Below are 21400 nucleotides of genomic sequence, written 5' to 3'. Positions count from 1 at the left end.
TGGTAACAGAATCTGGATAATTTTAAAGCATTCTTGTTTAAAAAAAAAAAAAAACTAGTTGATACCAGTGTTTTCACTGGGCTTGCTGCCCTGGTTAAATTTATGTACACCCATTATGCTGCCAGACTTCCCACTTGATTTAAAAAAAATAAATAAAAGGCAAATCTTCTGATATTTAGTCCCTAACTAAATTTCTAGCTATGTATATTGCTCTCCATTCACTGTGTGGGTCTTCATTCCTGCCCTGCTGCTAAAGACTAAACTGAAAAAAGTAGCCAGATTGCTAACAATAAGTACTGTAGCTAAACTCAATGCTTATCCATCACCTGAAAAATGCTTTTGGGATATGTAGATATGTGACATTATGTGGGCTTCCTTTTTTGTGATGTTGCTAATTCCAAATAAAAACTGTTTTAAAACTACCGTTAAAAGCAAATTTCAGATGGCCATAATTAATAATGTAATACATCAATGTCTTCATGTATGTATCAATAGTTATTTACATAATACAGACACCCATCCCGACAAAAATCCTATTATGAGTAGGGATTTTTGTTTCCTTGATAAATGCATTTATTAAATTTGACAGGTTTCACATTCTGTTGGTCTAGTTAGGTAGTGTTACAAGCAATTGTTTAGTGTTCTCTTTCACACAAACAATAGTTTTTATGACCGTGTGGAAAGAGAATAGTCTACTTTTCTACCTTTACCATAATTGGCCTTATGTTTGGAATGCCATGCCTTATTCATTTTGGTTTTGATTTTGATCTCCTTTTTGCTCATGTTAAACTGACCGTGAAGATAGATTGCTTTCCAGAATCACAGGTTATGAAACAGCAGAGGAAGCCAAGATCTTGGTACAAAGAGATGACAGTAAGAAATGGAGGTATCAATAATTTATATTTGAGTAGGTGGGGTGGAGAGATGAAAGGTCACATAGTCACATGATTTTAATGGAAGAAGGCTGTTCAGTCCCGGCACATCTTTCCTGGATTTTCCAGACCAGTATAAAATGACTTTAACAAAACAGAGCTTATCTCTTGTTTTGTTTAATATCCCATTTACTGCATATACAATTTTACCATGACTATTTTAAGCGTCTCTCCTCAAAAAATGTAAACAAAATATCACAATCTAACATGGCTGTCAATGTTTCTTAGTCTGGGGTAATGTTTTGCTGACCCCAATCAGACCCACTGTGGAATAGCCCTTCCGTCACATAAGGCCCTTCTGCAGTGCCTTTGCTGCTAAAGGAGCCTGTATTTAAAATAAGAAATCCGTCTGTCTTGTTCATGTATTTTAACTTTTTACTGTTTGGGATTTGCAAATAGTTAATTTGATGGTGAAACCTGCCAGAACTTCTTGAATAAATGCTAACGTTCAGCAACTTGCTTGTGTAGTAATTATAAGATAATGTAATTTTGTACTGTACTCTGGGCACTTTCACGGATTGATTGATTGATGCGGATTGAAGTGTGGTGTGGTGTGCTTGGAGTGACATGTGAAACCTCTGAACATCGTAATCGCACCAGGATGCGCATCGAACCGAGATCACTTGAAATGGTGTTCTCGGTTCGCTTGGATAGAGACTATGTGCGATTGCCAGTTTGCTCTGTTTCAGCATTTTGCAATGTGGAACAAAACTTATTCCATTTCACTTGGAAATGAACCGCTCCAAACAGCAAAGCAAATCGTGCAAGTGACATACTTCAGCAAGCACCAAGGAAAGTGTCTCCCCTTGTTGCACATAGGCAATGCAGGGCTTGTCAAAAAACACACACACACCAGACAAGAACACCATAATGTCATACAACAGCACATAACAAAAACAAAAACGAAAAAATAGTATGGGGATGATTTTACTAATTGGCGCAATAATGTTTGAGATTTAATTACTGATGCAGCAAGCATGTTGTTTAAGCATAATAGCAAAACTGTTACAAACAAAGTAAAGTATGAAATGACAATTGAAGAATGATTTAGCACAAGTGTTACATCTGGCTTTATTATACTTGTGCCATATACACTTGCAGGGAAAACATTGTGCCAAGACAAAGTGGTACAGTCTGTACAGACATTCGTCTGATGCACTGCTCAGTCTGATTTTAGTTGATCAACTTCTGTTGCATCTGTATCTCAACACACTGTCATGCATACAACATTTATAACATATAATAATAATAATAACAATAATAATAGTAGTAGCCGCTAAATTGCAGTTGGATGAATGTACAAGTAGATCTTTAGTATTTCCTCCAAAAGAACAGTGTTTTTCCGACAATTACTTGACGCCCTTTCGGCATGTTACGTTTCTTCAACACTGATTTGACGTTGTAAGAACCATATAAACCAAAATGACAAGAACAACAACACAGCCACAGCACGTAATGTATTCTCCATGTGGGCGAGAGACGAGACGAGACAAGGCATGCAGGGAGTCCTCGAAGGCTTCAGCCAAGCAGACTGCTTCCTCCAATGTGGTGGGCCGTTGTTGGCTGACCCAAGCTTGGGTCTCTGGTCCCAACATTTGCCCAGATTGCTCAATGGCAGTTATCTCCAGCATCTGCTCGGGTGTTCAGGTTCTGTGGCAGAGCCACCGGGCCATCTGATCTGCCAGTTGTTGCACTACCATGCAGGGCTGACTCTTGGGGATCGCTGGTATTCCCTGAAACAGCGACGACGTGTCTCCTCCGTGATATCTAGCCGCTGGAGGATGGCCTACTTAACCAGGTCATAGTTCAAGGCAGCCTCGTGTCATGGCTTGATGGCCACCACACCTTCCCCGATTTAAGTTGGGTCCCAGTTGGGTAGCCCATCATCCCAGAGGCCATCAGCCTCTTGAAAGCAACCAGATAGGCCTTGGTGGTCATCCTCCAGTGTCATTTTCTGCACTACCCCTGGGTCTGCTACCAGTTCCCTCCCAGGACCAGCCAGATACAGTCTCATCCTCTCCATGAGGGTGGTGTATTCCTCCCGGTGCTCTGCCTGCTGCTGAACCTCCCTCTGCTCTCGTGCCTCCAAGATCGTGGCTCTGGTCTATCCCTCCAATTCACAATCCCTCTTCTGACCCTCTTGTGACAGGATGCGAGTGGTGTGGGTGAAAAAGGCAATCTCCAGACAGTAATTCAATTGCAAAAACAGTCCATATTTATTAAACATGATCAGGCCGGCACCGCGGCCTAACCAATCGCTGCATGCTCCACAGCTGATCACAATGGATTTGCTTAGGAAACTTGCAGCTATGCGCTTTCTCAAATGTCAGACTTCTGGTTGCCACCTACCGTCGAGTCTCTCTGTCTGTCTTACACAGCGCCCTTTCTGGTCGGGAGGGAGACTTACAGCTCAGATTCCTTGTCTCTCTGTCACACCATCCTATCGTTTTGATCACAATTTTTTTGTGTAACTTTTGGCACTGTTTCCTTTGTCTGCTCTAGTTTTGACTGCGCATTTGCTCCTCGTTCAAAAAACTTGAGGCAGTTGTATTTAGGTTTGTTTGATTTATTTTCTACACGTAAATGAATGGTGGGAAAATAACAAGGATCGCTTTCCAAAAGTAGCCTGCTTGGCCAGAAGCATCCTTAACCACTGGGTTTTCAGCAAGATTGGGCAAACGGTAAACAAGCGGAAATTGACACTTTAAAGAACCATTTTGTTTTGTAAATAACTTGTTATTGTTGCCAAAGGTTAACCATCCATTACTTAGATTTACTTGTTTAATTATTCAATAGATTATATGTGTTCTTCTACCACCACTTGGCACTAATCAAGACAAAAATAAGGTAAGACATTTTTTAGAGGAGCTATGCATAAAGTAACGTAATTCAACTGATGTAATCGTTTTCAGTAATTTAGTAGCATAAGCTATTCAGTACATTATGTATACATATTACTTTTGTTAGTTTTGATGACTTCTTAAGGACATTGATACATCATCTTTTTATGGTAAAAAGAAAAGGGGGGGGGGGGGCGGCGGCATCGTCCCAGCCTTATTCATAACATGCCTTTGTGATACAAGGTGTCATCAATTGTGTTCATCAGTTTGTAGGCCTGTGCATGTACAGACAAGTCATATAACATGTTTAAATACAATTTCATATAGTTAAACGTTCTCTCATACGAGTGTATAATGTTCTAGGACCACAACTCAAATTGTATTATTAAAAACAAATAATATACTGTATAGAGCTTTTTTTTGGGGGGGGGGGGGGGGGTGAGTGTGTGCTAGTTAGAGAATGGAGTGATGTAATGGGTGCATTATATTATCTTTTGAAAGTTTGGGTGATCAAGATTTCAATTTATTCCATCCATTATACTGGTAACTAGGATGAAAAAATATATAAAGCACAGGCTATAGTTCTCTGTCAAGTCAAATCTATACATGTAATATCTTTAATGTTGCAGAAGTAATGACTTCTGAGGTCTTGATGTGTTTTTTGCGGACCACTTGGTGTCAAGTGATTCAGACACCATGTTATATTGGATGTTATTTTGCTAAGCAATGGGAGTGAGAATGATTGATAGAAAACAGTAAGTGTTTCAGAAATCTATGCTGCTGCTATATTGTACCACAAGATATAAGTTGACTTGATCAGATTTATACAGCTTACAAGCAGATGATAGGTGACTATGGCAAGCCAAATGGTCATTTAGAGATATCTCAAATTCATTTATTGATATCTCTAAATCATTTCCAGATATCTCTAAATGTTTGAAGATATCTTCAAATATTTAAAGATATCGCTAAATCATTTTAAGCCATCTAAAATTAATTTAGAGATATCTCAATATGATTTATAGATATCTTTTAAATTGAGCTTTAAATTATATCTAAAATGCATTTTTAGATATCTTTAAATTGTTTTAAGATATCTCTAAATGTTTTTGAGATATCTTTAAATGATTTTTTGATATCTCTAAATCATTTAGTGCTCTCCAAGTCCTGTTCATTTAAAGATATCTCTAAATCATTTAAAGATGTGTAAATCATTTGAAGATATATTTAAATAACTTTTTGTTCATTTAGAGATATCTCTAAATCATTTGAAGATATCTTCAAATGAACAGGAAGGCATTTCAAGATATCTCGAAATGACTTCCTCTGAAAATGCTCTGTTTTCAATGGACTTCCTGTCCATTTAAAGATACCTTTAAATGAACAGGAAGTTATTTGAAGCTATCTTCAGATGATTTAAGATATCTTTAAAACCCTAATTTTAAGATCTCTAAATGACAGTTTGACGCACCATGCTAGCCAAATCCACATATTATTTAACAATATCTGCAAATCATTTGACGATATCTTCAAATAACTTCCTGTTCATTTAAAGATGTCTAAATCATTTACAGGGATTAATTTCAATATTGAAAATGGCTTCCTGTTCATTTGAAGATATCTTCAAATGATTTAGAGATATATCTAAATGAACAGGACGTTATTTAGAGATATTTCTAAATGAACAAGAAGTTATTTAAAGATATCTTCAAATGATTTACATATCTTTAAATGAACGGACATTATTTAGAGAGATCTCAAAATGAACAAGAAGTTATTTGAAGATATCTTCAAATGATTTATATATCTCTAAGTGATTAGATAAGTAATTTGGCTTGCTATAGATGATAATGTTCAGTATAGTTCATGAAAAATAAACTGTGGTATTTTAAAAATAGTTCTGTTGTTTCTTTGCCAATACATACTTTCAACATTTGTTACAAATTTACTAAACATGAACCTCTGAGGAAACTAGTGCCAGTGCATAAAAAAGCTATTTAAGTAAGTGTGAACTATGACAGGGATTAGCTAAAACAGGTTTAAACAATAAAGCCTTATGAAGAAAACTAAGTATTGCATATTGAGGTAGATATTTTTTGGAATGACAATAAGGAGCCTTTACTAAGTCTAAAAAGCCAATTTGAAATTACAAATTCTTACTCTTGCTTAAACTGTAACAATAGCTTTTAACAGAAACACAATGATGGACAGGAATAAGCACTTATCTGATAAATGTTAGGCATCTAAACTGTTTTTACTCAAGGTCTATTAACGCCTGCTTCATTATCCAAGCTGTCTGTGTGGAATTTGAGAGTCTAACTTTCAGTTATCATGTTACACTTCCAAGAAAAATATTTCAGTACTGTAGGTTAGGATTTCTCTAAAGCAGTTAGGCACTGGTAGGGGAGTAATGAAATACAATTTGTAATTTTGTGTTAGTTACTTTCAAGGATCATCTCCCGAATCCTTCGATTGAACTGATTACATAAAGGTCTAGTTTGTGCCAATTTTTCATTAAGTTCAAGTGCTGCATTCAATTGTTGCAGGAAGAATATTCACGTTTTAAAGTTGGATAGAGGCTTGCATTATAAAAAAACTTGCAATCACCTTTTATACCAGCAAATGATCCATGATCAGGAGTGGTTCAGATCGACTGAAGTTTCACGTGAATGCTGTTAATCAGCCCAGCTCATTTAAAACGATCCGACCTCAGATCAGAAAAATAAGTGGTCTCGGCTGAAGGAATTAATCACAGAGACACATAGCCTGCAATACTTCTTACTAGCCAAATCCGTTAACATTTACCAGTGTAACAATGTATAAAAGTAATATTTTTTTTTTGGAAAAAAAGTAGTCTAGCAACAAGCAATGTAGAAATCTATTTAAGTGCAATAGTGTTCAATTTCTGCTGTCAGCAATTTTCTGTAACTCTTTGAATTTATTCAAATGCATCTTTTTTTTTCTTTAAATTTAGTCAGTGCCAATTTTTTTTTTTTTATTTTCTCCCAATTTGAAAATGCCAATTATTATTTTTTTATGCTCGGCTCACTGCTACCACCCCTGTGCTCGGACTCGGGAGCGGCGAAGATGAACACACGCTGTCCTTCGAAGCGTGTGCCATCAGCCGCCCGCTTCTTTACACACTGCGGATTCACCATCTAGCCACCCAGGAGCTACAGCGCAGGAGGACAGCGAAGCTAACAGGCAAACCCACAGGTACCCGGCCAGACTACAGGGGTTGCTGGTGCGCGGTGAGCCGAGGACACCCATTTTTTAAATAAATTATTATCATGCAAGTGTTGCAAAAGTGTGTTTAGATCTCTGTAAAAGTAAGACAGAAAACATTTTACTACCATTATATCCTTGTAAAACCAGCATACATTGTAAATTGCAGACAGGGTAAAGAAGAAGACCTTGTGGGACTGAAGTCGTTTTAACAGCTGTTTGTTTCTGTCGCAGACTTTATCTCAAATCTGGGATGAAGTGTGTTGGGCCTCAAACCTACAGCAAAAAAGCAATGCTGATTTTATGATGATAATTCAAAGTACATGCAAGAGTGAGAGATTTAAGTTATAAATGTATTTTTAAAAAAATAAAAGCAAGATGAATAAACTAAGTTAACTTTAAAAAAAATGGATTTGCTTGTTGTATTACCAATGTGAAAATCTATTAATTGACTTATAGGATTAGTGCCTGAGCTGACATTCCTCCCCCCTCCTTTTCAAAACAGTCTAATAATATAACAGGAGCAAATTTCAGCTGATTTTCAATATAAAGTTCCCACTATTTATCCTTCCACTCAGGGCATTAAGCATCATTTATCAAGCAGGTATTGCTGCATCTGTACAAAGCCTTCTGTAAGTAATTAATCTTTTTTATTTTTATTTTTTTATATAGTTGTACATACATAAACTGGTATAGGTATTGTTTCTCATTTTGATCTCACTGAAGTGCACGGCAGATGTGGGTTAGTCTTGAAATTTGACAGTGTTCTGTTTTTGCTGGTGCCATTGTTATCTTGTTTTACACAATTAATGTGTTTATGACTGACTTTTCAGAACTTAAGACTCTTGTACGCCCTTCATCTGTATTTTCAATTCATATATTCATTAACCTTCGGGGTCACGCTAGCAATAAATGCTAGTATTTTTGTTCTTTTTTAGAAATAAGTGCCAGTCTTTCAGTAATGTAAAAACCTCATTATATATTATATATATCTATATAATTATATCTATAATATATATATATATAGACGGGTTTACACTATATATATATAAATATATATATATATATATATATATATAATGTTGCAGATCCTTAAACTGCAGTGGTTACTCAATACACAATGTTGCAGTGTAATGTTTTGAATCAATTTGCCAATTTAAACAACTCAAGTTTCACAAAAAGGTTTGTCACAGGATCTATCAAAGTTAAAGATGATGTGTCAGTTTTGTTGTTTTTATCAGTTTTATTTCTGTGTTATATTAATGATACAGCTGTTGTCTTTCTGTGCTCTTTTGCAATCGGTCTATTCCAAGAAATGCCCAATGTTTTAACAAACTCAAGATTTTTTAAGCAGATGATTCAATCCTTTTCCTTTTTCATGGAATGGTTCATCAGCTTGCTTCATAAATACAAGCAAACAATAGAATTGTGTTGTAACAACGTTAATTGTTAACACATTTCAAAATGTCTTGCTGTGCATGGTTTTCATATGGACGCGTTATCATATCGCTTCCTCCGTCTGCTGCTGCTGATGGAAAGGAGCTAGGGCCTAGATTCTAAAAGTAGAATGGAAAAGTAGTTTAAAAAAAAAAAAAAAAAAAAAAAGATTGCACCGAAAGCATGACCTTCCTGCAGCACTCCTACTTTCTCAGTCTCTGCTGTGTGCGTGTCCCAGAACCTTGCATGTCCTGAGGCTGTTCCAAAAACACAATTGAGGTTCAAATAACCAATTACCCCCAATTGATGCATTTGTGTTTTGAAATGCCCACATGCATATTTGAATGGCTCCAGACTTATTCGTGGGTGTACTTCTTTAATGAAACCGTATACAATAATTATACTCTTCAATTTGTAAATAATATGTTTGTTATGTGCACTACATGGCACTAACACAGAGTTGGCACTACCACAGTCAGCCTGTATTACCATTATATAAGACTGTGGCCACTCACTCACAAATAAATATTTACTCAAGTGCTGCATGTGTCTGGAGAACCACTTCTCCAATTGTGATCAATGTGGCTATTTTTATTGCACAAAGTATGGAGTGTATTAGAATCTAGGGGTACGTTATATACAGGGTTTAACATAACTGGTACGCAGGTATGCATGCACATCAATAAAAAAAACAAATGCAGACTTCCATGATGTTTTTAACACGCAAATGCATACTGTCAGCACATTTAACAGGAAAGCATTTTTCACGTAGGCAGCAAGGGTGCTCACACTTACAAGGTCAAGCATATTCTCTGGGTGTGGCCCGCATCCTAAGTCTACTGGGTCTCAAGGTCTCTGGGATCTGGGAAGGATCTCCAGGTAACTGAGCTTATCACACATCATGATTAAATACCAGTCCCCATATTTCAAGGCCGGAGGGTTCCATTTCAATAAAGTTCATCCCTGCTAGCACTATCATTGGCTGCTTCAAGGTTTTATAAAAAAAAAAAAAGATAGGTAGAATCACTCTAGTTCATAATCCATAACATCAGTCATGTTCCTTTAATGGACACTTGAAACAACCAATGATAGCTGGGATCTCAATTTAGCTGTCCTTTCAGAGAAGAGGAATGTAGTTATGGGGAGTGGCATTGTGGAAGCTCGCGGATGAGAGGAGGTGTCTGTTTGAGAGCAATTATATTTAAACATGAGCTTAAAATTTATTTCTTAAGCATTTTATTTTTTTTCCCTCACTTATATCCTTCTATAAATACCATTGTGCTGTCAAGCTAATGTGTTCAACAACACTAATAAAGTGAAGAAGTGTTTTGTTTTTTACTTTTGAATCACCGGGGCTGGAATTTGGTGGTAGGCTATTTGAAATAAACAGATAATGTGTGATGATTTGTTAAACATTGTAATAACCAGCAATCCGTATTCCTACTTAAACATTCATAAACTGTTGTTGCTGTCTCTGACACTGCCATTAAACAGTGGTGCTTGTGAGCATGAGTTTTCACATGTCAACATTTTAATCAGCCCCACACATTTCTGCCCTGATGCATATTCATGTGTGCAAGATGCCCACTGAAACCAGGATCCTTGACAGGGGTGCAGATTGTTTTGAAAATTGGTGCTAAACTGTTTTGAAAGTTTTGCACCGGAGAGCCGACTGGTGCTAAATTATTAAATACTGCCCTAATCAAGTCCCCTTACAACTTCTCACATGACACAGACCTTCTCTCCTGCGTATATGGATGAGTGTGGGTGTGTCATTTCAGTAGTCCAGACATAAATGAGCATCTATGGATGCTAACAAATACAAAATAATACTAATAATAATAACAATAAATTAAAATTGTCTACTGGCGCCAGAATTTAATATCGCTCACGCTATATGAGGTACCCTGGCTCTAGGAATCTAGCTTCAGATTTGCTCCTCCTGATCCTTGATATCCCTATTGTTTGACTTGTTGGAGGAGGAGGTAATTTACCAAGTACCAAACCATTTCTGCTGGCACTCATGTGATAACTTAATGATAAAAGTTATGTGAACCCCTGGTTATACAATTTAAAACATTTACGTGTGTGTGTGTGTGTGTACAGTGGATGTAGGTCATGGTGATCTAGTTTTTCATGATTCCTCTAATTTTGTGTTTACATTTGCTTCTGGGGGGTGTTTGTCACTGACTTTTTTAGATGTAATATAAATATTGCAGTGTTTGCCAAACTATAAATTAGTCATTCTTGTTAATTCAAGACTTACATGTACACTTTATTTGTTACTTATTTTTCTTTTTTGAAGGGAAAGAACAGTTATTTAATTACCACTCAAGTAAATACCTATTAAATATGCCTCCATTGTTTTTAAAGAAAATAGTGAAATGTGGCTATTTTATGCCTAAGTCTAGCCATAACAGCATCAAATCTGAAGTCCAAACATTTCCTATGCATTGTGATTCACTTTTACCTCATATCTTTTCTTAATTGCTGATTTTTATCAGTGGCTGACAGCAATTTGAGGGTTGGTGCTTAATGCTTAACTATTTTTGGCAGTTATTGCAAGGCTGAGGCAAATTTGATCACATACTGTACCACCAAGGAGCACTGGCTTTCAATTGCAGGAAACTGATAAGGCAGTTGTCTGATTTTTAAAATAAGCAAATGTTAGCAGAACCACATTTTCCAGTCAAGGAGAGCATTGTAAAAGAACAACATGGAGCCTCCCCAAAGACAACAGGAAAACATACTTCGAATAGTTTGCTTTTCTGCTGTTCTACGTTCCCTATGGGAATTAATTTTGGCAGTTTAGGAGTTCACAAAATTACCATTCATTAATATGAATTAAATGTTTAGTTCAGCTTTCCTCCCATGCTGATCATGTTTTTCTGGTTAGGAAACACTGTAGCCCTTAATGACAATCCAATGAATCAGTCAATCAATGTTTATTTTATACAGCGCCTTTCATAGTGGACCACCATCACAAAGCGCTTTCCAAGATAGTGAGGAACAATGCGTAATACATTAAATACAGTGAAATACCGGGCATAGTACATTAAGTACAACATTAAAAAAACAATGCAAACACATTAAATATAGACATAATACATTAAGTACAAGGCTAGGATGTGAATTATAAGCATTGTGGATGCATGTGTCAAGCAGAATCGTGCAGATAAGATGGAGTAAAAAGCCTGAAATGGCAATTTAGACAACAGCTAATATCAGATACCAGACGTAGAGAGCATTAAAACAAGAAAAAACAAGTGGGTCTTGAGAGTTGATTTGTAGCGATTGTGGGAGCTGCAAGCACTAAAGCTGGGAGAGTGTTCCAGAGAGTTGGGGCCATGAAGCTAAGTGCATTCTCAGAGTGTGGTACGCTTTTGCTTAGGTATAACCATCTGGCTGGAGTCAGAAGACCTCAGCTTGCGTGCCAGGACATAGTGGGTCAGCAGGTTGGAGAAATACTCTGGACCTGTGTGATGAAGGGCCTTGTAGTCAAGCATGAGAATTTTGAAAGTAATCCTGAACTTAGCAGGTAGCCAGTGCAGCTGGGCAAGACAGGGGGTAATGTGATCATGTTTTTTACATCTGTTAAGGATCCTAGCAGTGGCATTTTGAACCAGCTGCAGTCTGTTTATGGTGTGTGACGGAAGGCCACTGTAGAGAGAGCTGTAGTAGTTTCGTGTAGTAGATTTCGTGAAGAGATGAATGCATGACAGAGTTTCTCTGCATCTGGGGGGTGGAGAACGGTAGCGACGGACCTTTGAAAAGTTTCGGAGGTCGTAGGAGTAGGATGGTAGAAGGGGAGATTTAGGCATCAAAAGAGAGGTTAATAGCAAGAAGTAGATCAAGGCTTCGTAGAGTGGGAGAAGGCTGCAGCAGACCGTTTCCGAGGTTCAAGGCAGCAATATTGAGATTCTTGAGTTGCGTTTTCAATCCTACTGTAAGGAGTTCAGATTTGTTGGTGTTGAGCTGAAGAAAATTGGCAGAAATCCAGGCTTCAATGTCTTGGATGCAAGCTGAGAGCCAAACCATGGCAGAGGAACAGCCAGGGTCTAGTTTTATGTAGAGCTGGGTGTCATCAGCATAGGAGTGAAGCATGAGGCCATGTTGACGGATAAGGTAACCCAAAGGAAGCATGTAGATGTTGAAGAGAAGAGGCCCGAGAACAGATCCTTGGGGGACACCGCACGTGACCAGATTTGTGTCAGCACTGCTTCCATCATAGAAAACTGACTGCATGTGTCCAGATAGGTAAGAAGACAGCCAGGAGAGACATGTTCCAGAGATCCCAGCATACTTCTGAAGGCGGTCAAGAAGAATGGTATGATCTATGGTATCAAAAGCAGCAGTTAGGTCAAGGAGGACAAGGACAGAGGGAGCATCAGCATTGAGCAAGAGATCATTTACAATCCGGAGCAGAACAGTTTTGGTACTGTGATGTGGCCGGTAGCCAGTCTGCAGAGATTCATGCAGATTGTTATCTGTGAGATGTTTCGTCAACTGACTGGCTACATCCTTTTCAAGAGTTTTGCTCTTGTTACTACCATCTATGACTTTACAGTATTCATACACTCTTGTGTTGGACTATAAGAAGGGGCTTTTTTTCTAAATATACAGTGAAAGAAAAAAAAAAAATCTACTTTTTAAAAAATTATAAACAAACAGCTTGTGCATGCTTAAAGACCAGGGTTTTCATTCAATTGATCTAAAGGGTGTGAAATGTGATGATAATATGTACTATATCAGGTAAGATTTACTGGAATTGTATTGTTAGCTCTATGTACTCAACTATAGTAAATTCTTTGACAATATAGCCCAAACTCATACAAACTATCCAAATACTTCGGCTAAGGCCTTTACCAATAAGCTTCGGTAAATGTCCGAAAAGCAATGTATTTCTACATAATTCCAGACATTTACCCCCTTACTTGGTAAATGTTGACCGGTAAAACTGAAGATTTACCAGGTTCAAACCTTTACTGTAACACATGCAGGAAAGGCAGAAAAATTAAAATTCAGAGCATTGAACTTAATAATGCACTGAAATCCAACCATGATAGAAAGCACAACAGTTTATGTAGTCTAAAGATGGCACAGATCTTTTTATATAATTGGGGTCTGGTTAATCAAAGTCAAACAGTATGTGTTATGCACATTCACCATAACTGGTGTGCTATGAAAACAAGGTTAGTCAGTAATTTTTTTAATTATTTTTTTTTGTGCTTTAGCTGGGACATGTCTAATGTGTCCATAGCCTCCTTGAATATATGTTCTTTTAAAACAAAAGAATCATTGTGAAGTGGTGTCCTAATAGCTGAAATTACTGTTCACAAGGATCTTTGGGTCCATAGTGCAAACACAAATTTACTGATTTGACTTGCGGGAACAAGTGCCTAGTTAAAAGACAGGAACTTCAATCTGGTGACACTGCAGCAGGTTATAAGATTCCAATTGAATAGGTGTTTTGAGCCATTCCAGTTTTTACTGTAAACAAAATTGTGCCTTAGATCTATCTGTCTAGTCAGACTCCCCGTTTCTATCAACAGGGAAGAACTCAGTCTGGTCCCTCGCATTTTTATAGCAAAGCCAAAGCTCCTGTGGCAGGCTGGCGAGTGGATAGAGGCCCAGAGACAGACTGCAGTTCAAAAAAATAACTATTTTATTATAAATAAACACAAAATGAAAGGGCACAAGGGCCAAAACAAAGCAATTTAAACACAAAAAAGATAAAAAGCAAAACTTACAAAAATAACAGTTTCCAGGCTGGGCGATGCCTTCACTGGATTCAAACTTTATAAACAACCCCAAAAAAAAACCAACCTGCTTCCTCAGCTCCCTCTCCCCCAAATGAGAAGCAGAGGCCTCCTTTTATATCAGGTGGCTGGGCGCTGATTGATCGTTAATCAACCTAATCAACTAATCAACCCCAGCCACCTGAACATAATAAACCCAGGCAGGTAGGGGAAGTTAACCCCATCCCTGCCAATTTAAAGGGCAGAGCTTTGCTCTGCCACAGCTCCCATGACCAATTATCTCTGACATGAACTTGGATTGCCCAAAAGCAAAAACATGTACCGTGTTAGACAATGTGCAGTTCTGTTACATTTTGAAAGTAAAACCACGTATACTGTACTCCTGCTATTATTTTTGTTCTGTTTTCAATGTCACGGAGTTGTTTGAATTGATAATTATCTGCTGCCAATGGAAACTAACAGGATTGATTTTAACTCTGTGTTAGAACACACACTCTTAAATACACACCAAGCATATTTGGTTGTAAATTTCAATTACATTTCTCAGTAAAATCTGAAATGGCAAAAACTGCTACACAGTAGGAGTCTTAAATGATTCCATTAGAAAGGCCAAGAAGACACAGCTGTGCAGAATTAACCAGCAACATTTATTGTACCTGTTCTAGTCCCTGTATAGGGCTGGATCATCTTCTGACTTCCCCAGGTGCCATGCATCCAAAAAAACTTTGGATGATTGTCATAACTGTATCTCTCTCCTGAGTATTTTTGTACTGACTGATGCGCTGTTGAGTTGGTAAGATTAGTAACAAAATGTTGTGCTGTATTAGTGGAACTATAAGTAACTTCACTGTTCAATTCAGGGCATGCCATTATAACCAGACTTTCCATAACTCTCTGTCAGCATCCTTAGCTCGCAGATGTTTAAAGTTTTTGTCCACTTCACACAAGTTCTTGTATCACTGGATCCTGTCTTTACTTATCTAGGCACCATATATTGGTTTTCGGGGGATGTGAAAATAATGTATGTTTACTTTATATTGTAATATTGTCTTGGCTAAGGGCTGTATCAGTTGGCTTGGCTAAGGGCTATATTGGCTAACTTGATTGTATGGTGTACAGAATGTTTAAGGTGAGGATTTACTGCATGTGGTTTTATTTGGTTTAGTGCAATCAACATATTTACCAAACGTCTTAAATCCTGAGATGATCAGGTTCTTACCACATCTGTTGCCATTTCAGTGTCAGAATTACTCTGCTTAGGAATGCTTTTTTCTTTTCTTTTTTTTTGTTTGACACATTGGATTGAGTAAATGGGACCAATGCATTTTTAAAGTTATAACATTGATTGATTAATGTATTTATACCTATATATAGTTCACAACCTTTTCTCCAGGCAAATGAATGTGTAAATTGCCAAGTTACGATCTATAATAGACCTACAAATATGTCCAATACATTTTGAAAATTGCATCCATATGCTTTGCATGAGATATTTTGTCAAACAAAATCTTAAGTGATATGCCAAACCCTATAATCAAGGCTGTCTGTAGCATACAGGAAACTAATTCAATATGAGGTCAATTACAGTACAAGGCAAGTGAAAGGGATATCTTCAAAATACCTACTGTATGAACAAAGTGAAAGGAAATGCCATCTTTATATGAACAGCTTTTTATTCAGTGTCTTGTACAAACAAGTCTCGATACAACTCCGCTTTCTCACCTAGCCTCACCCTTGAATATTCCACCCACTTCTACCTGGCTGTCAATCGCTATTATGACCGCTGTTTTGCCTTTGCATTCTTCTAGTGCAAACATGCTTCTAAACCAAATGTTGATATTTGCAGCCTCAGCAAAGTGCCTTTTTGTGAAATGATTATACTGTATTTTGATAATGGTTGTGAAGGAAACTGTCAATGACACAGAAAGCAAGTTTTAAATGTCTCAATAGCAGAAGCAAGCGACTGCAGTGGGATAGCCTACTTATTCTCATTTATAGTATCCAACTTTTTTTAGGTAAGTGAAGAAATCTTTTTGTACAAACTCAATATGTATAATAATTATTAATAATATGGCTGCTTATGTGTGGAATATTACGTGAACTGTAGATATTAAAATACATTTCTAGTTGTGATTCTCATACATTTATTGAGTACATGACTGAAGATGACCAAATAACGAGACACAGAAGTGCATCCTGTAAAGCTGACTAGTAGGAGAGTTTGTTTTTTCTTCAGTTACACTACACCAGCAGATTACTAAAGATAGAAGACAAGAGTGTCTTGATACAGAAATAGTTTTGGTTAAAGGCCAGTATGAATCTTTTTCCAGTTCCATTCCAAGAAGAGCACAGAACTGTTCGACACCTGTGATATTCTTAATTTGCTCTGTCCTGTGTGAGCACCACCAGTTTACCTTGTACTCAGTGCATGACAAAAGGGATTAAAAGTCAGAACCCTTCTGCATCATTATTATGCAACTTATCAAGTTAAATATATTTTGCATACAGTTTTATATGGGAAAAGGCGATTTATCCTCCCTTTCTTGGCATTCTCCTTGTCATACCACAAAGCTGCACATTAATACAATGATATCATGAATCCATGGCAAGTTGATGCATTTTAAGGCACAATGTAAAATCTTGCCAGTTGACTGAAAAATAATGTTTGGGCGGTTTAAAGACCAGTAAGTGCCACACGCGTGCATCTCTAGTGAAAGGTTTGGTCTGTTTTGTAAAAATGACTTTAGCTCATGCTGCATTTTAAAGTTATTGTATCAGCAACTTATGAGAAACTGGTTGACTCTATGGCCTTTGTATCATTGGAGTTCTCATCATCCTGTAGTCTTTCACTTTATTTTCCAAAGAGTGATGATGTGTGTGACTTGGTATTTCGTAAGTGGGAGACTTTATTAGTGTGTTCTCCCTGTACAGGGTGGCTTTTACAGGACAGCATATTGTACATGCTTTGTTGGTAGATACCATGCCACAGTCGGTGTTGCTAGTGAACCCTCCCTGTTCATATTGTAAACCTATTTCGTAAGCAATTTGTAAATCCTATCTTTTTCCTTACTCTCCACACTTTGTTAGAGTCTATTATGACCCCATGTGTATTTTTTTTAACTTTTTTTTTTTTGTATAGTTGGGAGTCTGTAAATGAAGCAAAGGAATGTACAAATGTGATGGACTACTTTATATAGGCCTAACCTCCCAGTGAGGTCATTCTTTATTTTGACAGCAATATTACATGATTATTAATGGCTCCAAGTGTCTGTGAAGCTTGCCCGTGGTGAATAAACATTGTTTTAGTTGTGTGTGTGTGTGTGTGTGTGTGTGTGTGTGTGGTGTTTCCCCCCCTGTGGAATGCATGCTAACACTTTATAGTTTAAATGTAGTAGAATGATGAAATATCCATATCCCATTTCAAAACCACACAATAGGACCCCATAAGGTATGGGTACAAGAATGATTTGATCACTAGGCATGCAGATGACACTGCAATGTTAGATGTATTCAAAAAAATAGGTAAAACAGGCTCTTTTTCATATTAAAAGCAGCTATGTTTTAACCCTGCTTCCACATGAGAGTTTCAAAACAGACTATTCCCATTTAATCTTAGGTAAACATTATTTTCCTCCTGTGGATACAAATGTATTTCTGTATGTTTATGATTTGAAGTAGAATGGGTTATTATTATTAATGTATTATTTTAAGTGAAAGCCCTATCCCTCTAAACTCGTGCAGAATGTGGTCGTCTCCAGATTGATTAATTTATTAAAGATCTGGAGATGGCCACCTGTATAAAAACTTGCAGCTTTGGCTGAACAGAGTGGAAAGAATGTGTTAAACTATTTATTTTAAGAAAATATGTTTATCTGGAACTAAACGTAACATCAATAAGAGTGGTTCAATTAAGTAATTTTTTCTTAATTTCCCACATTTTACTTGAAAATGTAAAATTAATGATTTTTGAACAAACTAATAACACTATGTAACACAATTTTTGTTCCTGGGTAGTAAGTGTTATTTTCTAATTGCTTATGCCTCAGAAGTATAGAAAATGGCTATTATTCCCCACAAACTTTGCTTTTGTGAGCAGGACAGTGATATTTCAAAATATCACTATTTCCAATAGGAAAACGGGCAAATGTGTGTCTTTTCGTTCACATAAAGTCAGAAAAAAACAACGTATGAATCCAAATTAACATGTATTTATACTAAAGTAATACAAAAATGACTACAAAAGATTTAGAAGTGAGTAGTTTTTTGAGATTTACGATTATACTGTAAATACTTTAGTATATATTCTACTTTAGTATAAATACATGTTAATTTGGATTCATATGTTGTTTTTTTCTGACTTTATGTGAACAAAAAGACACACATTTGCCCGTTTTCCCATTGGATTGGAATTGGAAATAGTGATATTTTGAAATATCACTGTCCTGGTCACAAAAGCAAAGTTTGTGGGGAATAATAGCCATTTTCTATACTTTTGAGGCATAAGCAATTAGGAAATAACACTTACTACCCAGGAACAAAAATTATGTTACATAGTGTTATACAATGGATCTGGTGCTGCAGGATCTGAAACTGCTCCTAGAACTGTGTATCAGTTGTAAGGTATTTTTGCATTATTATTATTATTATTATTATTATTATTATTATTATTATTATTATTGTTATCGTTATCGTTCTCGTCAGCAACATCCTGCTTGCTCTTGTTTAATTATAAAGGTTATGTAATATTGGAGAATGCTGCAGTAATGATGCATTCCTTTTTTTTTTTTTTTTTTTTTTTTTTGCTAAATGGTGCAGGATTCATTGCACAGCAACAGTAGCTGCAACATGATGTCTGGTTTTGAGCATGCTTTAGGATTTGTGCTGCAAACCTGCTCGGATAAAATCTTAACTGTCGAGGAGAGACATTAAACATCTGTTTCCTTTAATTATTTTGCAAGAAAATAACAAACCAAATCTTTAAACAGGGATTTTTCTTTTGTGCTTTGGAAACGTATTAAAATATAACAAGAATACTGGTAGTCTACAATGACAGACAGTGAGACTTTGTAACATTGCGTTTAGAAAGAATGTCCTTGTGAACAAAAGTCTAAGAATGGCATTGGAATGCGCTAAAAATTTCTAATTGCATTCCTAATGCTCATTCTTTGCTCTTCTCTTCAGGCCCACGAGTGGAGTAAGAATGATGACCGACTGTTGCAGGCTGTGGAGCATGGCGAAGTGGATAAAGTGACCTCGCTTTTGGCCAAAAAGGGAGTCAATGCAGTCAAACTGGACAGCGAGGGCAAATCAGCGTAAGTGTTTTGCATGCAAAAAGACTAATGCTATAATTCTATTCCATAACAATGAGAATGATTGTATTAATGTAAAATTCATATATGAAAATTACTTTCAGTGAAAGTTAACAGAGCTAAGGTGCCAGACGAAAATACTCAAGTTGGCGGCTAAAACTAATAAGAAAGCTCTCTGTGCATCTTTTACTGTGTCACACTAGTTAGCCAAAACTGGTAAACCCCACAATATTGGAGAAACTTTTTTCTACTGTGCGCTAAACAGGTCGTTTCGATTTATGATGGGACAAAGTGCTGCCAGCCAGCTTGATTCGCTTCCCCTGTCTATTGACACTGGTGCCAGGCGTATTCACAGTGTAGCTATTGACCTGTATTAGCAAGTGATCGTCAAGGTAAAGCAAAGCATTTTTTTAATTTATTTTTTGCTATTCAAGTGGATGAAACAACTGATGTGTCAGATGCTGACCTACGTTAGATTTGAAGATGATGAAAGCTGGATCAAGAAGCTGGCCTTGTGGTACGATCGCGCAAATCCTGGAGATCTGGCAGCATTTGATTTATTTTATTAGCTAACTTTTTTTTATGAGAGCACCTTTTTAAAGAGTGACTTACAGTTCATTATCACCAGCCACCTGGAAAGCCTTCAGCTATAGCTCGAGAGTACTTCCCTGAAAAGGATTGGAAAGAGAGGTGGATTAGAAAGCCCTTTATTAGTGAAGCAATTGCAAGTGCTAATTTGCAACTTGCAGCAGAACAAGCATTGATGGACCTTTCTTGTGAACTTTGGATTTCTGTGCAACAAGAATATCCAGAGCTATCATCTGTAGCTGTGAAAGCGCTAATGCCTTTCTCATCTACCTACATTTGTAATTTAGGCTTTTCTGCACTCACTTTACTAAAAAACAAGTACAGGACCCGTCTAACTGTTGAAGATGACCTTTGCCTTTATCTCAGCCACACTGAGCATTTGTGGTCATCCATGCAAGCTCATCCCTCCCATTAGGTGAGCAATGTATTTTTTCTTTTAAATGTATTGTTATTATTATTTTTTTATATACTGTTTGCTGTAAAAATAAGTAATGGCTGCATTCTAGTTTTGCTGATATTGTCTTGTAATGCATATTTTACTTATCAATACTAACTGTTCTGCAGTAATACAGGACAGTGGGGTCGCAAAGTAGTTTTTATTGGTAGAAGGGGGTCGCAGTGCCATGAAGTTTGAGAACCGCTGACTTAACATGGTCACAAAAAAAAAACAAAAAAAAAAGTTACACAGTTTTACATTTACACTTTTAATTCCAAAAACATTAAAACAAATGTTTACTTCCTTAAATCTGTCTGCAAAAAACAGTAACTCATTTACAGTAACTCGTTGTAGCATCTACAGTTTCACTGCATCAACTTGGAGAACAACAAAGAAGGCCTTCTAATCAATGTGGCAAAGTGGTTAACAGTGTGCAGGTAATTCAGCAGTGATTAATGAACAGACAGAAGCGATAATACAGGTGCAATGATGTTTATTTTTACAGTCAAATTGGTCTGATGACCCAAATACAGCAGTAAAGAATAAACAATGATTATGAGAAGCAATACAGCGAAGTGAATTGCTTTATTGTAATCCTCAGGTTTGGTCCCGAAATAATAAACTTTCTTAAACGCCCGCACCTAACATGTAACACAAACACAAGTCCACAGTGAGTGATAAAGTGCTTGTGGTGTATTTACAGTTCCCCGTGATATAGTGCAATGTTGTCCGGGTTTAGTGCTGGCCTTTGGCAACAGCTCCAGATCGTGTTAGCCATCTAAATAACTAACAAGTACAATTTAGACATGAAAAACAAAACCCATGGTTTTCAGCAGTACTCCTTTCTGGTTCAGAATTAACTGTTACAAAAGGA

At 36.9% G+C, this 21400-nt stretch overlaps 1 protein-coding gene across 3 annotated transcripts in view; it reads left to right on the top strand.

Annotated features, from left to right (window-relative positions):
• The window catches only part of rai14 (retinoic acid induced 14), a 62838-nt gene that overhangs the window by 11556 nt on the left and 29882 nt on the right, over positions 1-21400 (top strand). For all 3 annotated transcript variants that reach the window (XM_041234839.1, XM_041234829.1, XM_041234819.1), the window contains exon 3: positions 19375-19505. In XM_041234839.1, coding sequence (XP_041090773.1) covers positions 19375-19505 — 131 coding nt within the window. The remainder of the gene's footprint in view (positions 1-19374; positions 19506-21400) is intronic.

This window comes from Polyodon spathula, chromosome 2, assembly GCF_017654505.1.
Source record: "Polyodon spathula isolate WHYD16114869_AA chromosome 2, ASM1765450v1, whole genome shotgun sequence".
NCBI classification, from domain to species: Eukaryota; Metazoa; Chordata; class Actinopteri; order Acipenseriformes; family Polyodontidae; genus Polyodon; species Polyodon spathula.
Note: the sequence above shows the minus strand (reverse complement) of the source record. Positions and strands in the feature narration are given on the sequence as shown.